The sequence below is a fragment of the Squalius cephalus genome, assembly GCF_949319135.1.
Source record: "Squalius cephalus genome assembly, chromosome: 19".
NCBI lineage: Eukaryota > Metazoa > Chordata > Actinopteri > Cypriniformes > Leuciscidae > Squalius > Squalius cephalus.
Genome location: NC_137140.1, coordinates 35,182,272 through 35,200,378, shown reverse-complemented (window position 1 = coordinate 35,200,378; position 18,107 = coordinate 35,182,272). Strand labels below are relative to the sequence as shown.

General features: G+C 37.0%; 2 protein-coding genes and 1 long non-coding RNA gene across 5 annotated transcripts in view; 2 read left to right on the top strand and 1 right to left on the bottom strand.

Annotated features, from left to right (window-relative positions):
• The window catches only part of LOC307146895, a 10,715-nt gene extending 5,134 nt beyond the window's left edge, over positions 1 to 5,581 (top strand). Inside the window, exons 3-4 of the long non-coding RNA XR_013819182.1 lie at positions 2,985 to 3,122; positions 5,359 to 5,581. This is a non-coding gene — a long non-coding RNA (uncharacterized lncRNA). The remainder of the gene's footprint in view (positions 1 to 2,984; positions 3,123 to 5,358) is intronic.
• Positions 1 to 8,928, bottom strand: part of LOC307146882 (zinc finger CCHC domain-containing protein 24-like) — a 23,370-nt gene extending 14,442 nt beyond the window's left edge. The window contains exons 1-3 of one of the 2 annotated variants that reach the window (XM_079851212.1): positions 8,821 to 8,928; positions 7,253 to 7,547; positions 4,621 to 4,821 (exon numbers count right to left, since the gene is read on the bottom strand). In XM_079851212.1, the coding sequence (XP_079707338.1) occupies positions 4,621 to 4,821; positions 7,253 to 7,429 (378 nt within the window). In that variant the 5' untranslated portion in view covers positions 7,430 to 7,547; positions 8,821 to 8,928. Of the gene's footprint in view, positions 1 to 4,620; positions 4,822 to 7,252; positions 7,579 to 8,820 lie in introns of those variants that run through there. The other variant, XM_079851211.1, reaches the window with a different exon arrangement.
• Positions 8,929 to 9,720: 792 nt separating this feature from the next.
• LOC307146893 (zinc finger CCHC domain-containing protein 24-like) lies at positions 9,721 to 17,209 on the top strand. 2 transcript variants are annotated; one of them, XM_079851227.1, is made up of 3 exons: positions 9,721 to 9,813; positions 13,390 to 13,550; positions 16,639 to 17,209. In XM_079851227.1, exons 2-3 carry the CDS (start codon positions 13,410 to 13,412, stop codon positions 16,756 to 16,758), a joined length of 261 nt encoding a protein of 86 aa, XP_079707353.1. In that variant the 5' UTR covers positions 9,721 to 9,813; positions 13,390 to 13,409; the 3' UTR covers positions 16,759 to 17,209. The 2 variants fall into 2 exon arrangements, with proteins under 2 accessions (XP_079707353.1, XP_079707354.1); XM_079851228.1 differs by having other exon boundaries at positions 9,782 to 9,817; positions 13,374 to 13,550; positions 16,639 to 17,069.
• Positions 17,210 to 18,107: the final 898 nt, after the last annotated feature.

Sequence of the window (18,107 nt, the reverse complement as noted above, 5' to 3'; positions counted from 1 at the left end):
ATGATGTTCATCCAACACCAGATGATCTGTTTTGCTCCACGTGACAGCTATTAACTTTATAACATTATACTCCATTACTCAATGAAGGAGAAACTTCTGAACCATATATTTTCCTCCAGGTACAGGATTTTAAACATTTATGTTTATTCTTTAATAACACTGTTTTAATCCTTTTAATGAGTCCGAAAACCACAGCCAACATTTGCTCTACGTGTAATAAAGTAAATCAGTTTTACACACCTCACTGTTGGCTGGAGAGTTATATATTTTAATATGCTCTTAAACTTTTCTAATAAGACTGTTTTTATAGTTGCACTGGTTTATTTACAGTGCTCAACTTCTTTAGATATTTATAAGTTAGGAGATGTTATGGAGTATGTTTATGGTGTTGGAAGCCTGACAGTATTTGTAGTACAGTAACGTCTCTGTCACACACCCACCGATGTCATTCCTGTCCCACAGCACCAGAGATTTACAATCTGTGTGTTCTGGCTTATATTCACATTTCTGTGGGTTACCCCTCTCACACACACACACACACACACAGAGAAGATGTGACACATTATTTGACTGAATAACAGAGAAAGTGTCCAGTGTTTAACACTCTCACATTAACACTCACTCTGCAAAACTCACAGACTCAATTTGTTTGGTTGTATGTTGTAATGTGGTCGCTAAGGAGATCTGGGTGGTTGCTAGGTGGTTACTTACTAGCTTAAGTCAAAAGGGGGTTGAGTTTACATCTCACAATTATGACTTTTTTATCGAGTTATGACTTTTTCTCGGAATTCTGCGTTTACATCTCACAATTATGACTTTTTTATCGCAATTATGACTTTTTTTCTCTCAATTCTGAGTTCACAACTTGCAATTATGACTTTTTTCTCGCAATTATGACTTTTTTTCTCTCAATTCTGAGTTCACAACTTGCAATTATGACTTTTTTCTCGCAATTATGACTTTTTTTCTCTCAATTCTGAGTTCACAACTTGCAATTATGACTTTTTTCTCGCAATTATGACTTTTTTTCTCTCAATTCTGAGTTCACAACTTGCAATTATGACTTTTTTCTCGCAATTATGACTTTTTTTCTCGCAATTCTGAGTTCACAACTTGTAATTATGACTTTTTTCTCCGAATTCTGCTTTTACATCCCGCAATTATGACTTTTTTCTCGCAATTATGACTTTTTTCTCGCAATTATGACTTTTTTCTCTCAATTCTGAGTTCACAACTTGCAATTATGACTTTTTTTCTCCGAATTCTGCTTTTACATCCCGCAATTATGACTTTTTTCTCTCAATTATGACTTTTTTTCTCTCAATTCTGAGTTCACAACTTGCAATTATGACTTTTTTCTCCGAATTCTGCTTTTACATCCCGCAATTATGACTTTTTTCTCGGAATTCTGAGTTAACGTCGCAATTTTGAAATCTTTCAGAATGTTTAAAGGAGAACTCGGCAACTCTAGCGAACTCTAGTCACTTCTTCGCTGATTTTTCCTTTTGTTGTCGCATGTTTTCCCCACGAGCTCCCCCTACAGCTGTGGGGGGGCGTATATTTCACAACACGGTCGTAAAAAACTCACTTGCGGCAGCCTCCTCCCCCTCTCTACCACTGCTCATGTGCGTTTGTTTTGATCGGAGCAAGCCAACTGTATCGCGTGGAGCTATGTCTACCGAGGTGGGTAATCTGGTAATACATCATACATGCGTGTGTGTTTATGTCGAATTGCCGTAAAGCAATTCGTGTTTCGCGCTCGTTCTCGTTCTCGTTCTCGCGAGACTTCCAATTTCTATCTTGCCGGGACGGTAGTCCTCAAGTTGCAAGGTTGGTTTTCCGCCTGGGAACGCTGGGGGGAGCGGGGAAAGTCACCAATATCACCAGAACAGGTTGTTTAACCATCCAAATGAATTCTAGACAGTTTTATTAAGTTAAAAAAGTTACCAAGTTCTCCTTTAAAATGTTGCAATTACCATTTTTATATTTTTACTCTGTGGCGAAAAACAAGCTTTCATATTACATGATTTGCAAACTGCCAGATTCATACTTTCCACAAGTACACAAACGCAGATGCATTTCAAGCATCGAGTCCCACTCAACAACCTTAACGTGCATTATAGCACTCAAAGGGGCAATATACCATCAAATGTCTGTGCCATTAAACCAGATATTATTGATGTTATTTTATGTTATGTTAATTTCTAGCTATAAACATGCCTACATAACTTTAACTAACTTGTTCAGTAAAACAGTAAAATAGTAAAAAATAAGAGAAATAGAAGTTTACACTAATATCAGATACATTGTAGCAATAATGAGAATGCAAGATGTACTTGCATGCTATTATAAATTACATTCTGAATGATTTTGGAACAGCACAACGCATTAAATTGTGCTTGTGAAGCTAGAAGTGTTTGTGTTCAAGTACTTGAGTAAAGCGTGTTTCTAATTCAATTTTGAATTCAGTTTCACGACTACCTGCACAAACAACAGATGTCTTCAGCACTTTAAAGTTCTTCAGGTAAATGTAATAACTGTGGGGAAAGAAGATACCGGATTATAGGATTACTGCTAAAATATGACATACTGGTGTTAGGTCACGAGAGAGTTTACTATGTCCTTTAATGAGGGAAAGATCTGTGTCAGAGTGTTGTTCTCAGAGTCTAAAACCAACACTTAAAATTGGCCAGTAAATAAAACTAGTTGGGCGGTCACTGCAACGTTACACAGTTGAAGAGTAAGTGATGATTTACAGTAAACCTCGCTGAAGTGACTAGAACAATTCAAATCAGAGACAAAAACAGAGCATATACTAAGAAAACCTCAGTTCTGGCTCATGTGAAAAATGTACCATTATAAGTTTATTTAGGATGTTTTTCAGATGTTAGGATTTTTTTCTGGCAACATATGTGGAAAATATTTGTCCATTCAGTCATCAAAATATATATATTAAATATAAATCCTAGTGTTTTATTCTTCAGGTCTTTGTGTCCAGCTGTGTTTCAGTGTTGGGTTTCAGTGAGACAGACACTGACAGGTGGACAGGCAAAACACAAACAGCTAAACGTCTGGATGAAAAATTCCCACCGGAGAGCAGGAGATGTGTAAAGTAGATAAAGGTAATATATCTCGGAGTTTACATCTCGCAATTCTGACTTGGAATTCTGACAATCCTGACTTTTCTTTCTCAGAATTCTGAGTTTACAGAGTTTTGTGGATTCCAGGTTGTTCTGGGTGGTTGTTAGGTGGTTGCTAGGGTGTTACTATGTTGCTAAAGTATTGATATCCAGTTGCTAGGGTGTTCTGGGTGGTTGTTCGGGTGTTGATACTGTGTTGCCAAGGTGGTTGCTATGCGGTTGCTAGGGTGTTCTGTTTGGTTGGCAGTTGCTAAGGCGTTGCTGGATAGTTGCCGTGGAGGTTGCTAAGCTATTCTAAATGTTGGTTCTAAGATTTTCTGGGTTGTTCCTAGGTAGTTGCTATGCAGTAACTAGGGTGGTTGCTATGATGGTTGCTAGGTGGTTGCTAGGATGTTGAGGTGCAGTTTCTAGGGTGCTCTGTTTGGTTGCTAGACAGTTGCTAGGGTGTTGCTAAGCTGTTCTGAGTGGTTGCTAGGGTGTTCTGGGTGGTTGCTATGTAGTTGCTAGGGTGGTTGCTATGGTATTCTGGAGGGTTGCTAGGATTTTGATATGCAGTTTCAAGGGTGTTCTGTTTTGTTGCTAGGCAGTTGCTAGGGTGTTGTTCTATAGTGTTCTGGGTGGTTGCTAAGGTGTTGCTAGGCGGTAGCTAATCGCTTGCAAGGGGGTTCTGGGTGGCTTCTAGGATGTTCCTATGTGGTTGTTCGGGGGTCAGGATGAGAGTGTTGCAGAAAAACAAAGGAATAGTCTCAATTCAATCTTTTAAAGATTCAATGTATATCTAATGTCAAAAAAGTTCTTCTGAAGTTCTCTCCGTATGTTTTAAAATAAAGGTATTTTTGATCTGAATGTCAGGAATCGTCATGTCCGATTCAGAGCCAGATCACAGTCTAAACTGCTGTTTGAAGGCTGTTTGTTTCTCAGGACGTTTCATCTCTTGTTATCGTCTTTTCTTTCATGTCACCTGAGATTAATTACAATGTTGAGACAGTACATTTTGTGGAGGGCAAAGATCTAAATCGCTTCATCGTTCTAGGTTTTCCCTGGCTTTCTTGAGATGACGCACTGTTCACTGATGTGTGTTTGGCTGAGCTCGCTGGACTTTCTCTCATCTGACAGCCTATGATGTCATGAAAGGCAAGAAACTGTATCGTCTTTCATACACACAAAGGTTCATCTGGCGCTCATTACAGCTGCTCATGCTAACAGGCAGATGGGTGTGGTGCTGGTCTGTTGCAATGAATTGTGGGTTAAAGTTTGCAATTCAGGTCAGTTACACACAAATCCCGTGTGGGGGCGGGGCTAGCAGCATTGGTGTGTTCTCATTGGCTACTCAGTTTTTGATTGACAGCTTCTTGGCATGGAATTGAAGACGGCCTCCTTTCTCATTTTAGTGATATTAAGTTAGGTGTTTTGTTTTTATAAATCAATCCTGTGATTATGATTGACAGGTTTAGGTGTGCAGTAGTGTGTGTGTGTTCACCTGCGGACAGTCTTTGATGTAGTGGCCCTTGTTGAAGCACAGGTGGCACAGGTAGTTTGGCGGAGGCTTCTTGTACAGTTTTCTGGGTTCAGAGGCGAGCGAGAGGTCGGAGAAGTTGTCCGTCAGTAAACTCAGACCCTCCACGATGTCGTTTAGTGAACCATACGGAGACGAGCCCTTATATAAGCTGCTACACAGAGTCTGTAGAGAGACAGAAAACACGTCGCATTACATTGTAAACTGCATTGTGGTATCCAGTATTCTGACAAATCTAGTACATCACCTTGGTATTTTTTTACCTCAAATAAGTTACTACCTGAATTAAAATATGTTTTAGTTTTTTTATATTTTATTTTTCTTCAGTTAACATTTATTAGTAACGAAAATATTTTTTATGGTTTTAGTTACCAATAATAATCATGCTTTGATTGCAATGCAAATCACTTTGGATAGAAGCCAAATGCATGAATGCATTTGCATTTCTTTTTATATTTCTCTTTTTATACTGCACTTATTCAGAATGTACATTTTCTTAAATATTCACTTTATTTCCCCCAAGCTGCCAGTGGGGGTCTGACCACTGTTGTTTTGCTCGATTAGAAAGACGAATAAGAACATAAAACATAAACATTAAAAATGTTAAATGTCAAACAATCTCCTTTACACTGCCAATGATCTCCTCTGTTATTTAATAAATATTCTAATTGATTGTTTTCTGGTCTGATTTCCTCTCTCCAGATGATCTGTGTGAGAGGGAATGTTCCATTTTCCTCAGGAAGACACACTTTGCCACATGATTCTCCGATCTCTTTTTCCTCAGTCTATCTCATGAGATGCGGTTCATGTGAGGAAACAGAAGGCAAGGCACATGTGCGGAATGGAATATTAGCCTACTTCATATTGAGCAGTATATACTCAAGTTAAATAGTATACAACATGCAATGATAAACATTTAAAAAATACATTTGCATTATGTAAAAGTAGTATGCAACATTATGTGCATGTGTATCTGCTAGCAGAGTCGTCAGAAATTAGCACACACACACACACACACACACACATGCAGCATCAGCTATATAAACTACAGCCTGCATTTTTCATATCTCATATATATCACTGTTCCAGAATGATGATTTTATGCACCTATAATATGAATTCTGAACCCAGATGTTTTCCCACGCTGCATATTTGGAGCCAAACCACTAAAGTTTCAAATCTTTTCAGCCAAAACTGTGGTTTTTCATTCAGTTGACCCCATTCTGCCTGTTTTATTCGTGCTTTCTAAAGCCAAAGTAAGGGATAATTCATTATTTCCATAACACTAACACATGCAATGCCATGTTTGAATAATGGTATAAGACAGTAATATTTAGGGGTTTTATTTACGATGGTACTGAACTATTGTCAATGTGTTCGTACACCATGTTATTCACAAGTTATTCAGTGCTGTCCAAAATGGTACGTTTTTGTTGATGTCAATGACGCATTCATTTTTTTTCTTCTCATTTGCGCAGGTCATGTTTTGAAAGACGATGTAGCTTACTAATGTAAATAAATAAAAATGTTTAATAAAAAAGCGTTGCTAACACAATGCTAAATCATAAATCAGATGTATGTACAATAACATTACAATGTCCAGCAATCGACTTAAATACTACATTGGGTTTAATTTGTCGTTTAATGAGGTCTAATATATGTCGTTAGTGGTGAGAATTTTCACGTGAATAAATAAATAGATCCAACAATTTTAAGCATGTAGCCTATTTAGATGGTCCAGTGACAGAACTTTTGCCAAGCCTGTCAGAGGTTCTGGGTTCTTATCTGCACTCCTATAGTTGTTGTTTTTTCTCATCAAAACCGATTATGTTTATCAGTGGTTGTATATCAGGCAGGGACACGTTTGTGTGCATTTTGTTTTGTAATTTCACCGGAACGAATAGAGAGTCTCCACAACGGATTGAAGCGCGCGTCCGAGAGACTGTGCGCGAGCCACAATATATCCGCGCCACTGATCGCAGCGGCAACGAGCACTTTGATCACTTTATTTAAAAAACAACACATTTCAGCGCTAGATCGCCTCTTATTTAACACACGAACTAAATTAATGCTCTGCTAGTTAACTGGAGATGTTTTATTTATTCGTATTGGTACATTCGTGTTGCGAGATGTTTCAAAAGTAGTGGGGACAATATCGACCTTTGCAAAAAGTGGTGGGGACATGTCCCACCCGTCCCAGCCGCAAATTACGCCTAAACCAGCCATTCAGGAGCGTTTCTCACTCGTTCTCTGCTCAAATACTCATGATGGTGCTCTACACCAACACAGTGATCTTGTTAACCCATAAATCCCTGACTGCCCACTCACTCAGAGGAGGAATTGAAGAACAGTATTTCATCCATTTATTTGTGGGCGATGCTAGAAGTTCCATGCATGGTTTTCTAATGCGTCCAGTTCTGCAGGACTAGAATATACTCCTGTAACTATAACTAGCACAATGTAAGACCACATGCATCTGTCTGAACATGTGATTATTATAGAAACATCATGGCACAGCAATTACTGAAGTCTGACACCGGCATAGATAGATAGATAGATAGATAGATAGATAGATAGATAGTCGTGACGTCATCACCTCTCGCTCGTGCATGAAGCTGCTGATGACGTGAGCAGGTTTGCTGTTGTAATAGTCCTCGTCAGATGCTGTAATAAGCTCGTCATTATTTCTCTTCAAGTCCTGCAGCGACAGATAAACCCAGTTCAAAAGTTGCGCGGGCTGATAAACCGAGTCTAGAGCTGAACCTAAACTCATCTTCCTTCCGATAATCCACTTCAAAATCAAATAAAAAAGGATTGTGTTAGTCCTGCTGTTGGCTCACACTGAGTCCATTGTTGCAGAATGACAGGACGGGACAGCTCGTGCACGCGCTCTGAGGAGGAAAGTTAAACCGCAATTTACCAATCCTGTGCTGGAGGGTTGGATGATGATGATGATTAATATTCATAAGCTGTGGAGTCGCCATTGGAAGGTTTCCAAGAAACGTCAACAGATCATAATTAATATTTAAATACACGCACTTCCCCATGTCGAGGATTCCAATGAGCGTCATAATTATCACCAATATCCAGTGAATCTACTGAAATGTCCCAAGCAAATAATTTTGATTGAACAATTTTAATATGTAATGTAAAAAAAACAACACTTTGGCTGCATCTGAAGTAAAAGTAAATACACTCATTGTGACCTAGTTTACATTAAATGAGTTTAAATTGTGCAGTATTGAAGTATATGAAGAGCATCAAAACCTTTTACAGAACTTGATTTTGAGGGATGTTACAGACTTTTAAAATTATCAAATGATAATGATTATTTTTTATTAAATCTTTAAAAAAAAAAAAACATACAGGCATTATCATATCATAGTAACACATCAACAATAAGACCAAGCGGCATAACGAAAAATAATACAAATGAATGTAAATAAATGTCGGGGGTTAACCCATGTATGTTGCCAGTAATTTAGAGAGTTTTAAGTTACTCCTCTTTTGAAGTTTTAAGGATTGAAATACAATTTTACAATAATTTTTAAATGGCTCAAAACATGGAGAAACTTTAAGGAATCTACATATGTGTAAATAACACTTGGCTACAATCAACATATTATAACACAAAAATTCAGTCTCTTTTTTTTGTTGCAAAACGACACCGAATTTAACCATGTGATAGAAAAAGGCAGGTATTGCATTTTTTATCTTCAACCACTCATAAAATCTGTCACACACACACACACACACACACACACACACACACACACACACACACACACACACACACACAAAAATACGTTCCTGAGATTCAATATTTTTTTGATATCCAAATGAAACCTTAAATGATAGTGATTATAAATGTCTCTATAAGTGTGTTGAGATCACGTGATCAGGTGTAGATTCTGCCCTCTGCTGCTCATGTGAGTCCATTACAGGCTGATTAAAGAAAAGCTCTCCTGTGTGTGTGTGTATTTGCTTTTCCTTTACAGCTTCTGTTTCATATTTACATTGACATATTAACATAAATAGTATTTCATATTGTAAGAAACATGGAAGAGATTAAATCTGAGATTAATATGGTTTTAGTATGGCAGAGTTGTGTGAGGATCAGGGCAAGCCTTGACTTTTCTTAGTAATGGTGTTTCCCTCTTTTACCTGGAAGTTGATGACGTTCATTCACCTGTCAGGACACACGACCATGACCAGTTTTCCACTGTTCGCTTCTGAAGCCAATCCCTTTCATTTCTAAACACGTTTCTATTCGAGTGAAAGCACTGACGTCACGTGACACATGAGGAAGAGAAGCCTGTTTCGTTTTCATGAAAATGATGTATTTGTTTATATTGTAAAACTGGCATGTTCAAGACTCTGCATTAGTCAGAATGAATTACTCTGTTGCTTTACATCTGACACACAAACCTTTGCACTCTTTAAAAACAACTCTAATAAAGTTCTCCATAAACTAAACAGATATTATTAGGCTATGATATATTCAGATGTCTGGCATTCTTACAAAAACTGCACCATAGTAAACATAGCTTCCAGCAAAATACCATAGATCTTAGTGTTCAAAAGGAGTGTCGACTGGAAACACCCCAGGTAATGTTGAGTCAGGTGCGAGAGAAATAAACTCTACCACAGACAGCACTAATTATAATATATTAAATTACATGATAGTGTATTATTATATTATATTACATTACATTTTATATAAATTCACACACATACACACACACATATATATACACACACATATATTATATAAATAAAAACTTAGATGCGATTAATCCCGATTAATCAATTTGACAGCACTAATTATATTATATTACATTATTATATTATATTATATTATATATTTGCAATTTAGTAGACTAGAAGTTACTTATATGGATAGTTAAACTAAAATTAGTAACTATTAGATTACTTAGTAATTAAAACAAATAGGCATAGTAAAATTCCCAAATTATCCCGTCCTAGTAACAACCCAAACATCATTATTATACACACGCCTCTTGGATAGAAGAGCGTATATATACAGACTGACGCCTCCCTTCCTCATCCAGAACAAACCCTCCAGATCCATTCCTCACATCACATCACATCACATCACATCACATCACATCACATCACATCACATCACATAGACAAGTAAGTTTTGCCTTTACAATTGTTTTCTATGTTATAACAACAATGTATCGAGTGTTTGGTGCCTATTATGGCAAGCCGTTTTAACATTTAATCCTTAAAATCTACTAGTAGCCTATCTATTTTCATGCTACTAGTACTTATTTTTTAGATTCTAGTATCTATTCCATTAAGTAGGCTACTAGTACTTATTCAATAGATATACTAGTACCTATTTATTAGATACTAGTATTTATTCCAAATGTTACTAAGCTTTTTTATTTTACTTGTAAGATTTTTAATTGAACTCTACAGTGGCCGTTCTGACTAGTCATAACGAGTAAAAGAAACAGTTGTGACTAGTAAGATAAGAAATGTGACTAGTTACAATTAAAAATATATACTAGATTAGTGTCTAATAAATAAGTAGAAGTAGGATGCCTAACGAATAAATAGCTAGAATAGTATCGGGTGAAAAGTAATTGTATACAATAAATGGAGTACTAGCATCTAATGAATCTAGTAATATTTTAAAAATGTACTAGTTAATATTGGAATTAAAGTTTGATTGATTATACAATAAGAATCGCGAGAACAGCTTTAGATCAGATTTAGGGCCCTTGGCGCGAGTCCACGAGGGCGCATTGAGAGGTATTTTTGGGACAGACTCGATCCTCACGCCGGAAATAACAGTCTGGTTGTTGTTGGACAGGAGAAATCACATTTTTGCGCTCCGTCGTCTCCATATTTCCATGTCCACTACACAGCTGGCTTTTACAGTTCTGTATTTTGATATTGTGCATGCCACCTGGGCATTAGACAATAGATACATCATGCTTGTTTAAATGATGTATACAGTTGTACATAATAATACATAATGTTCCATTTGAACTAAGATTACAATTTTAACACATAATGAAAATGTGCATGAGTTTCAGATGAATTTACAGGTTTCAATATTCATACTATGTTTACATATGACTCAGTAAAGCCCTGACATTCGGTTCTATTTATTTAATGAATCATAATGCGATCGTATTATTCAACGCGCTATTATTATGTTTGAGACATCAACCACTGGTCGATGACCATAATGTTTGTGTAAACTGTAGGTAACAACTGTACATCTAGGTCATAAAAAACATAATATTTTCTTCTCAGCCATGTCAACAATTATCCGTGAGCGAAATCTCCTCCCAGCCGTTGTCTGATTGGCCTTTTACAAGGATTCCTAGTTAAAGTGTGTGGAGCCTGGCCTGCATCTATGCGGGCTTCACGAAAGACCGCTTCAAGGGTACAAAGGGGGCGCTGCTGAGCACACTTCAGAGCGTTAAAAAGCTGAATGGGACGGCCTACGGACTCGTAGACTCAGCGAGCACGCGCAATTTAAGTCCACAAGACCTAAAGTCCACATGAAGTGCGCCATTTGGGACTGAGAGGCTGCCGCCATTTTGAAGTGCGTTCCACTTCTGAAGTGGACGAGGGAAGTTTATATGGACAGACCCTCGTTCCCTCGATTTTGACAGAGGGAGCGAGTCTACTTCATATGTACACTTCAGGCAGCTCCACATACCACAATGCAACACGATTGTGACGTCACCGCATATCTTGTCTAATCACCACCACCACAAACAACTCTATGATATATTAATTATATATATTTTTAATTTAAAACAACCCAAACACACCTATTAAACAACATTTATTGCCAAATCACTTCCAGTTGTTTAATTAATAAAATATATAGGAAGTAAATTCATTATGGATCATTTCAAATACTTTGCTTTAAAAGTACTAAGTAGTCACAGTGAGAAAAATAAAATCTGTATAGAAAAAAAAAGATGCATCGATTATCGCCTAGAGATTCCCAGCCCTAATATAAGTGTGTTGAGATCACGTGATCAGGTGTAGATTCTGCCCTCTGCTGCTCATGTGAGTCCATTACAGGCTGATTAAAGAAAACCTCTCATGTGGGTGTGTGTCTTTGCTTTTCCTTTACAGCTTCTGTTTCATATTTACATTACATATTAACATAAATAGTATTTCATATTGTAAGAAACATGGAAGAATTAAATAATTTCTAAGATGGAATCTGAGAGTTTCTATTAGTGAAAGGACTGACGTCACGTGACACATGAGGAAGAGAAGCCTCTGTTGTTTTCATGAAAATGATGTATTTGTTTATATTGTAAAACTGTGATGTTCAAGACTCAGGTCTGCATTAGTCAGAAACTGTCCTGTGAACTCAAGAGGCTTTTCTCTGTTGCTTTACATCTGACACACAAACCTTTGCACTCTTTAAAAACAACTCTAATAAAGTTCTCCATAAACTGCCCTATTGAGCAGCAGGTGGTTTATATGGAGCTGGTGCAGTGACGTGAGAGATGCTTCTGATTAAATCACTTATTAGTCACACAGAGCTCATATCCAACACAAATAAGTCCTCAAATACAACACTGACTCTGGAATTATTAGAAATGCAGCTTGAATGATTTCAGAAAGATGTTTAAAGCATCTCAATGATCCTGAGCCAACCACAGACAGACTCATCATGACTAAACACTCGTAATAACCACAGCAAAGAGATTAAACACACGTGAGTGTGTCAAACACCGATGCTTGTGCGCAGATTCAATTATAAAGCTTCATTCAAACAAACCAGTCCTTTAAATCTGAAACAGACCTGCGTATGTTTGTGTGAAAGAGAGTTTACACTGATATTCACTATAGTGCTTCTTCTGGCAACATCTAAACTGCGACATGAGACATCTTGAATTGAATTCCACAGTTCAGAATGTTACTGTGATGTAACATCAAATATTCTAATGCAACAACTGTAACACTGTAACAGCGTAACGTAACGTTTACATTAAGAACTGCAACATCGCAATATTGTAACAGTTCGACAAATACAGCGCTGGGGTTCCACAAAAACATTAAAAGAAACATCATTAAAGATTGAAAATCTCCATGACATATAACAGCATTTACATTTACAAAATAATGTACCGTTCAAAAGTTTGGAATAATTTAGTTAAGTGTTTTTGAAAGATGTTTTTTATTCTTACCAAGGCAAGGCTGCATTTATTTGATCAAAAACAGTAAAAACAGTGAAATATTATTATAATATAAATCAGCTTTTGTCTATGTGAATATATAGTAAAGTGTAATTTATTCCTGTGATCAAAGCTGAATGTTCAGCATCATTACTCCAGTCTTCAGTGTCACATGATCCTTCACAAATCACTCTAATATCATTATTTGATGATCAAGAAACATTTATGATTATTATCAATGTTGAAAATGTGTTTTTGTGGAAATTGTGACACATTTTATTTTTTCAGGATTTTCAGGACGAATAGAAAGTTCAAAAGAACAGCGTTTATTTGAAATAGAATCTTTTGTAACATTATAAATGTCTTTACTGTCATTTTGATCAGTTTAACGCATCCTTGATGAATAAAAGTATTAATTTCTCTCTGATCCTGAACTTTTGAAAGTGTATATGGTACTTTCAGTGTGTGATTCAGTCATTTATTTTTAGTCGAGTCACGATTCTCGTTTGTAAGTCTGATGAACTAAAGATTGTTTTGTTACCAGGCTCGTCCTAAAGAGGTCTGATGGCGGATCAGGATGATGAAAGGTGTTTCGGGGAGTACAGGTGTCCCCAGTGCAAGAGGAAATGGATGAGTGGGAACTCATGGCCGAACATGGGTCAGGAGTGCATCAAATGCCACATCAACGTCCTTGCTCACAAACAGGTGAACAGACGCTCACTTTAGACTGAAAACAGCATTTCTTCCATCAGGTTAGAGTTTGTTTTCTGGTTGCAACATCTTAACATCCTTGAAACAAGATACTTAGCAAAATTAAATTATATATTGCTGAATTATTTAAAGGGGTGGTTGATTATGATTTCTCTTTTCTAACTTTAGTTAGTGTGTAATGTTGCTGTTAAAGCATAAACAACATCTGCAAAGTTACAACACTCAAAGTTCAAAGCAAAGGGAGATATTTGCTTTTAAAGAAATCGCTTTTTAAGGACTACAACAAACGGCTGGTAGAGACTACACGAGCTTCCTCCCGGGTTAGTGACATCACAAACCCTAAAATTTACATAAACCCCGCCCCCGGAACACGATTTATAGATTATCAAGACAGAATATGCTAATCAATGAGTAGAAGATAACTACACATCAGCTTCATAAATTCATCAACTAACCATTCAGAAATGTCCTGTTGCTTCTACATGTTGTCACTTCTTCTTGAGTCTCTCCATCTTTGTCTGACTCCAGTTTGAACATAAAAGGCTAAAAGTTTTTGAAATGTTCAGTGCATGTCAGTGTGAGTACAAGCTGTTGAAGCTCCGCCCTATGTGCCGGGAGCAGCAGCTCATTTGCATTTAAAGGGACAGACACAAAAACGGTGCGTTTTTGCTCACCCTCAATAACTGACAATTTTAAGTAAGGAATAATTGACGACAGGCCGTTGAATTATTAGAAAAATAATGCACACCCGAGGTGGTAATGCGGTCACGACGCGAAGCGGAGTTACACCTCGGTGTGCATTATTTTTCTAATAATTCAACGGCCTGAAGTCAATTATTCCGCTTATACTACAGTTACCACACCTCGAAACATTGTTCAGATTATGTATTTCAAGACGTTTGTAAAGTTTTTGTCATTAAAACGCTCTTGTATGTTGGACTAATTTCTTACGCATCTAAACCAATGCCTCCGTTGCTAATTCCAAAACGTCATTTTAGGTTTGAGCCACTGATAGCAGACTAATGCTGGACACACGACTAGCTGACACATTCCCTGACTGTTTTCATCGACTGCAGCAGATTTTAAACACCGACTTTGAACACAGACTGAACACGTGTTTGGGCATGATCAGTCATAAGTATCAAATAACATTCATAACCGGCCTTAAAGTGTGTCCCCGGTTTTATGCAGTTATTAATGCAGTTATTAGAGAGAGATGTTGCAATAATGAGACAGAAAAGCATGTGCGTCAATATTATTTATTTATTTATTTATTCAATTCGTTTTAATTCATTCGTTCATTCTTTTTTTTTTCTATTATTGACAGATGACAGTAGACTAGCCAAATAAATGAAACACAAAGCCCTTTTAACAAGTAGGCCTATCAATGATTATTTATTTGTTATATTATCTGCAATAAAAATCCGTGCTGCAGGACTATCCATTTATTTAGCCTATATTCAGTTTAATTTTCTATTGATGGGACTGTATACTTTATTTATTAAAATTAAACTGCATGTTTCTATTGATTGTGAAGCTAGACATTGAAAATTGTAGATGAAGCGCATGGGGCTAAATGCTTTTTATTGTTATGAATTGTATCCTATTTTCCGTTATTACCGTTAACTACGCGAAGTGATATGGAACTGTAATGCGGTCAAGACCTGCCTGGAACTACTTTAGCCGTGCGTTTCCCTGAATGCACACCTTAGAACGTTCGTCAACCAATCAGATTCAAGCATTCAACGGCCCTGTAGTATAACATGTTATAACATGTCTGTGGGGTATTTTGAGCTATAACTTAGCACACACACTCTGGGGACATCAGAGACTTATTTTACATCTTGTGAAAAGGGCATTATACCACCCCTTTAAAGTGTAAACCTAACAAAACTCAGTGAAGTTTCTGCTGATTCATAAATAAACTGATTCACCTTATGCAATCTGACTTTTCAAGTAAATGCTTCTTATTTTAAATATGTTTTTTGACTAGAAAACAAGACACAACAAGACAAAAGAAAAGATACTGATCACATCAGACTGTTAATTTCTGTGTTTAGTTTTCTGTCTGGTCCATATAAACACAACTGCATTACAGCTTCCGGCTCAGGAACTCAGTGAACGTTTGTAAGCTTTCTGAAGTTTCTTTATTGAAGCATCTGTACAAAATGAGCCGCTAAAGAACATCTAAATTCATCTAAACAGACTTGAAACCGTAAAAAGTTGGCGAGCATCTGATTGTTATTAATCAGGACTTCAGAAACTGGAGACACTGATGTAATAGAGGTCTTTTGGCTCAAGATAACGTTTGGCAGGTTATGAAGTTATGAACCGGGTAGAAAACACTTGATGAAGAGCATCGAGTCGGATCTGCTCTCCTTAATGCTCCTGACGTCTTTTTCCTTTGTAATGTTCACCAGATGTTCTTCTGTATTGTAAATGTTGCTATTAAGATTTATGCGGACATCATGGCTGCTTTTGGGCTTTTTAAAATCAGGAAATATTTTAAAGAGTTAATTTTGATTTTGGGCTCTACAAAACAGATTTTCCTGCTTGAATGTTGATTATTCTCCTCATATTCTCCATTGTTGCGGCTCCTCTCTTCCCAGTCTATCAGTAACGTTCTGTTTACTTCCTGTCTCTATGAAGCCCCTCCTCCTGAAAAGCACACTGTGCTCTGATTGGTCGACTTGAGCAGTGTGTTGTGAATGATTGGTCGAGCGCTTCGAGTGTGTTTGGAAATGTCCCGCCCCTTACCATAACTGCCAGTTTAACACACTACTAACTAACTCAACCAGGCCCCGCCCCTTTATTCTGCGCATGAATTATTATAATGAGGAATATTGTGACGTGTTCGTTCCCGGAAGAAACTCAAGACTACAATGGAGGCGTTTCAGGAGTTCAGAAACACTGACACTGATATAGAGAAGAACTCCCGCTGGAGGGACTTTGAAACCTTTCTCATGCTCAAACACCAACATTACACACTCAAGGAAGATGATAACAGAATAATCGCACTTTAAGAAAAATATTTCTCAAGGGATGAGCGGAAGGATTTCAAATCTTTCCTCTGTGTTTGCAGACTCCTCTGGAGAAACCCGACGGCCTGGACGCATCGGACCCGAACAAAGAACATCTTCAGCGTCTCTGTGAGAAGTGTAAGAAGCTCGGGCACAACTGTCGTCGTCGAGCTCGGTGGTGAACTCTGTTCAACTCTGAAAAACTGCAGCTGATTGACTTAGTGTGAACTTTTGTGCTTGCTGTTTAGATGAGGGCAAAAGTCTGTAAGTCTCCAATAGACAGACCACAATGTCTCAGAATAAAGTGGTAAACGAATGTAATCTTAGCTAAACATCTCGCAGTGTTCGGGCTAACACCTCAGAGTTTGAAAACATGAAAACTAGATATGTTTGTGTCTGCTTCGATGCAGTATAGCACACTTACTGTGAAAAGAGGAACTTTGCTCTGTTTCGATAAGCAACTTTTAGGGAGATCAATATCTATACAGGTCAGTCTATAGCTTGGACTCATGCTCTTTCACAACCTGTCTTTTCTTTATTAAACTTTTAATCCTGATTATGGGTGAATTAATTTTACTATTCATGTATTATTTGATTGTCTGCTTTTAAGAAATAAAATTTGACTCAATCATCAGACTGGATCTCCTCCTTACATCAACCACAAAACTCAAACAAACAAACTGGCCCTCAATTCTCATTTGATGTGCTGTGAGATTTGATTTAATGTGCTTGAGTAATTTCACTTAAATGGCCATGAAAATTACCTTTTAACTTAAATATACGAGTTTGATAAAAATCATTCTAGAAGATGATCATTTTGCATCTGAACTCTTCATATATATATATAATGGTGCTCAATGGTTAATGGTTAATGGTGCTCAGTGGTTATCAGGTTGCTGTGAATTGCAGGATTTAAAATAATCCAAGATATTTGAAAATGAACAAAGACATTTGCTTTTACTGTTTCAACCCCCCTCTTTCTTACCCCAAGGATAATTTGGAAAGAGGTGCTGATAGTGATCAAGGCCTGTAGGAAATTGATATAAATAGATTAAAAAAAAAGTATAATATGAAACCATGTGTATTTAAAATATTAAAATGTCATAAACAAAAATATATAATTTCTATATCACTGCATCACATTATTTTTGCTTCCAGTACTTTAGAATAGTAGTAAGTAAAAATATGATTTATGATAATCTGCTCTTTGGAGCGGGGTAAGTTGTCACACTGTTCATAACTCCAACACTAGAGGCTCTATCTCAAAAAGCCACTTTGTGTGACTTCTTCTGTAGTCAACTTCCTGTTCACGTGTGGTCAAGATCACTCTAATCAGAGGTTAGCACAATTTTCTAATTTTTCTGCTAAAAAAGTAAAAAAAATATTGCACTTTACATTTTATGAAATACAACTTTGTTAGGTATGAATGTTAAAAAATGAATATTTTGCAAAAAATAGAGGAGACAATAATGTGTCTTTTGATACTTTAGCTAAAGTGCTATGTTGAGCTAACCTTGAGATTTAGCCAACG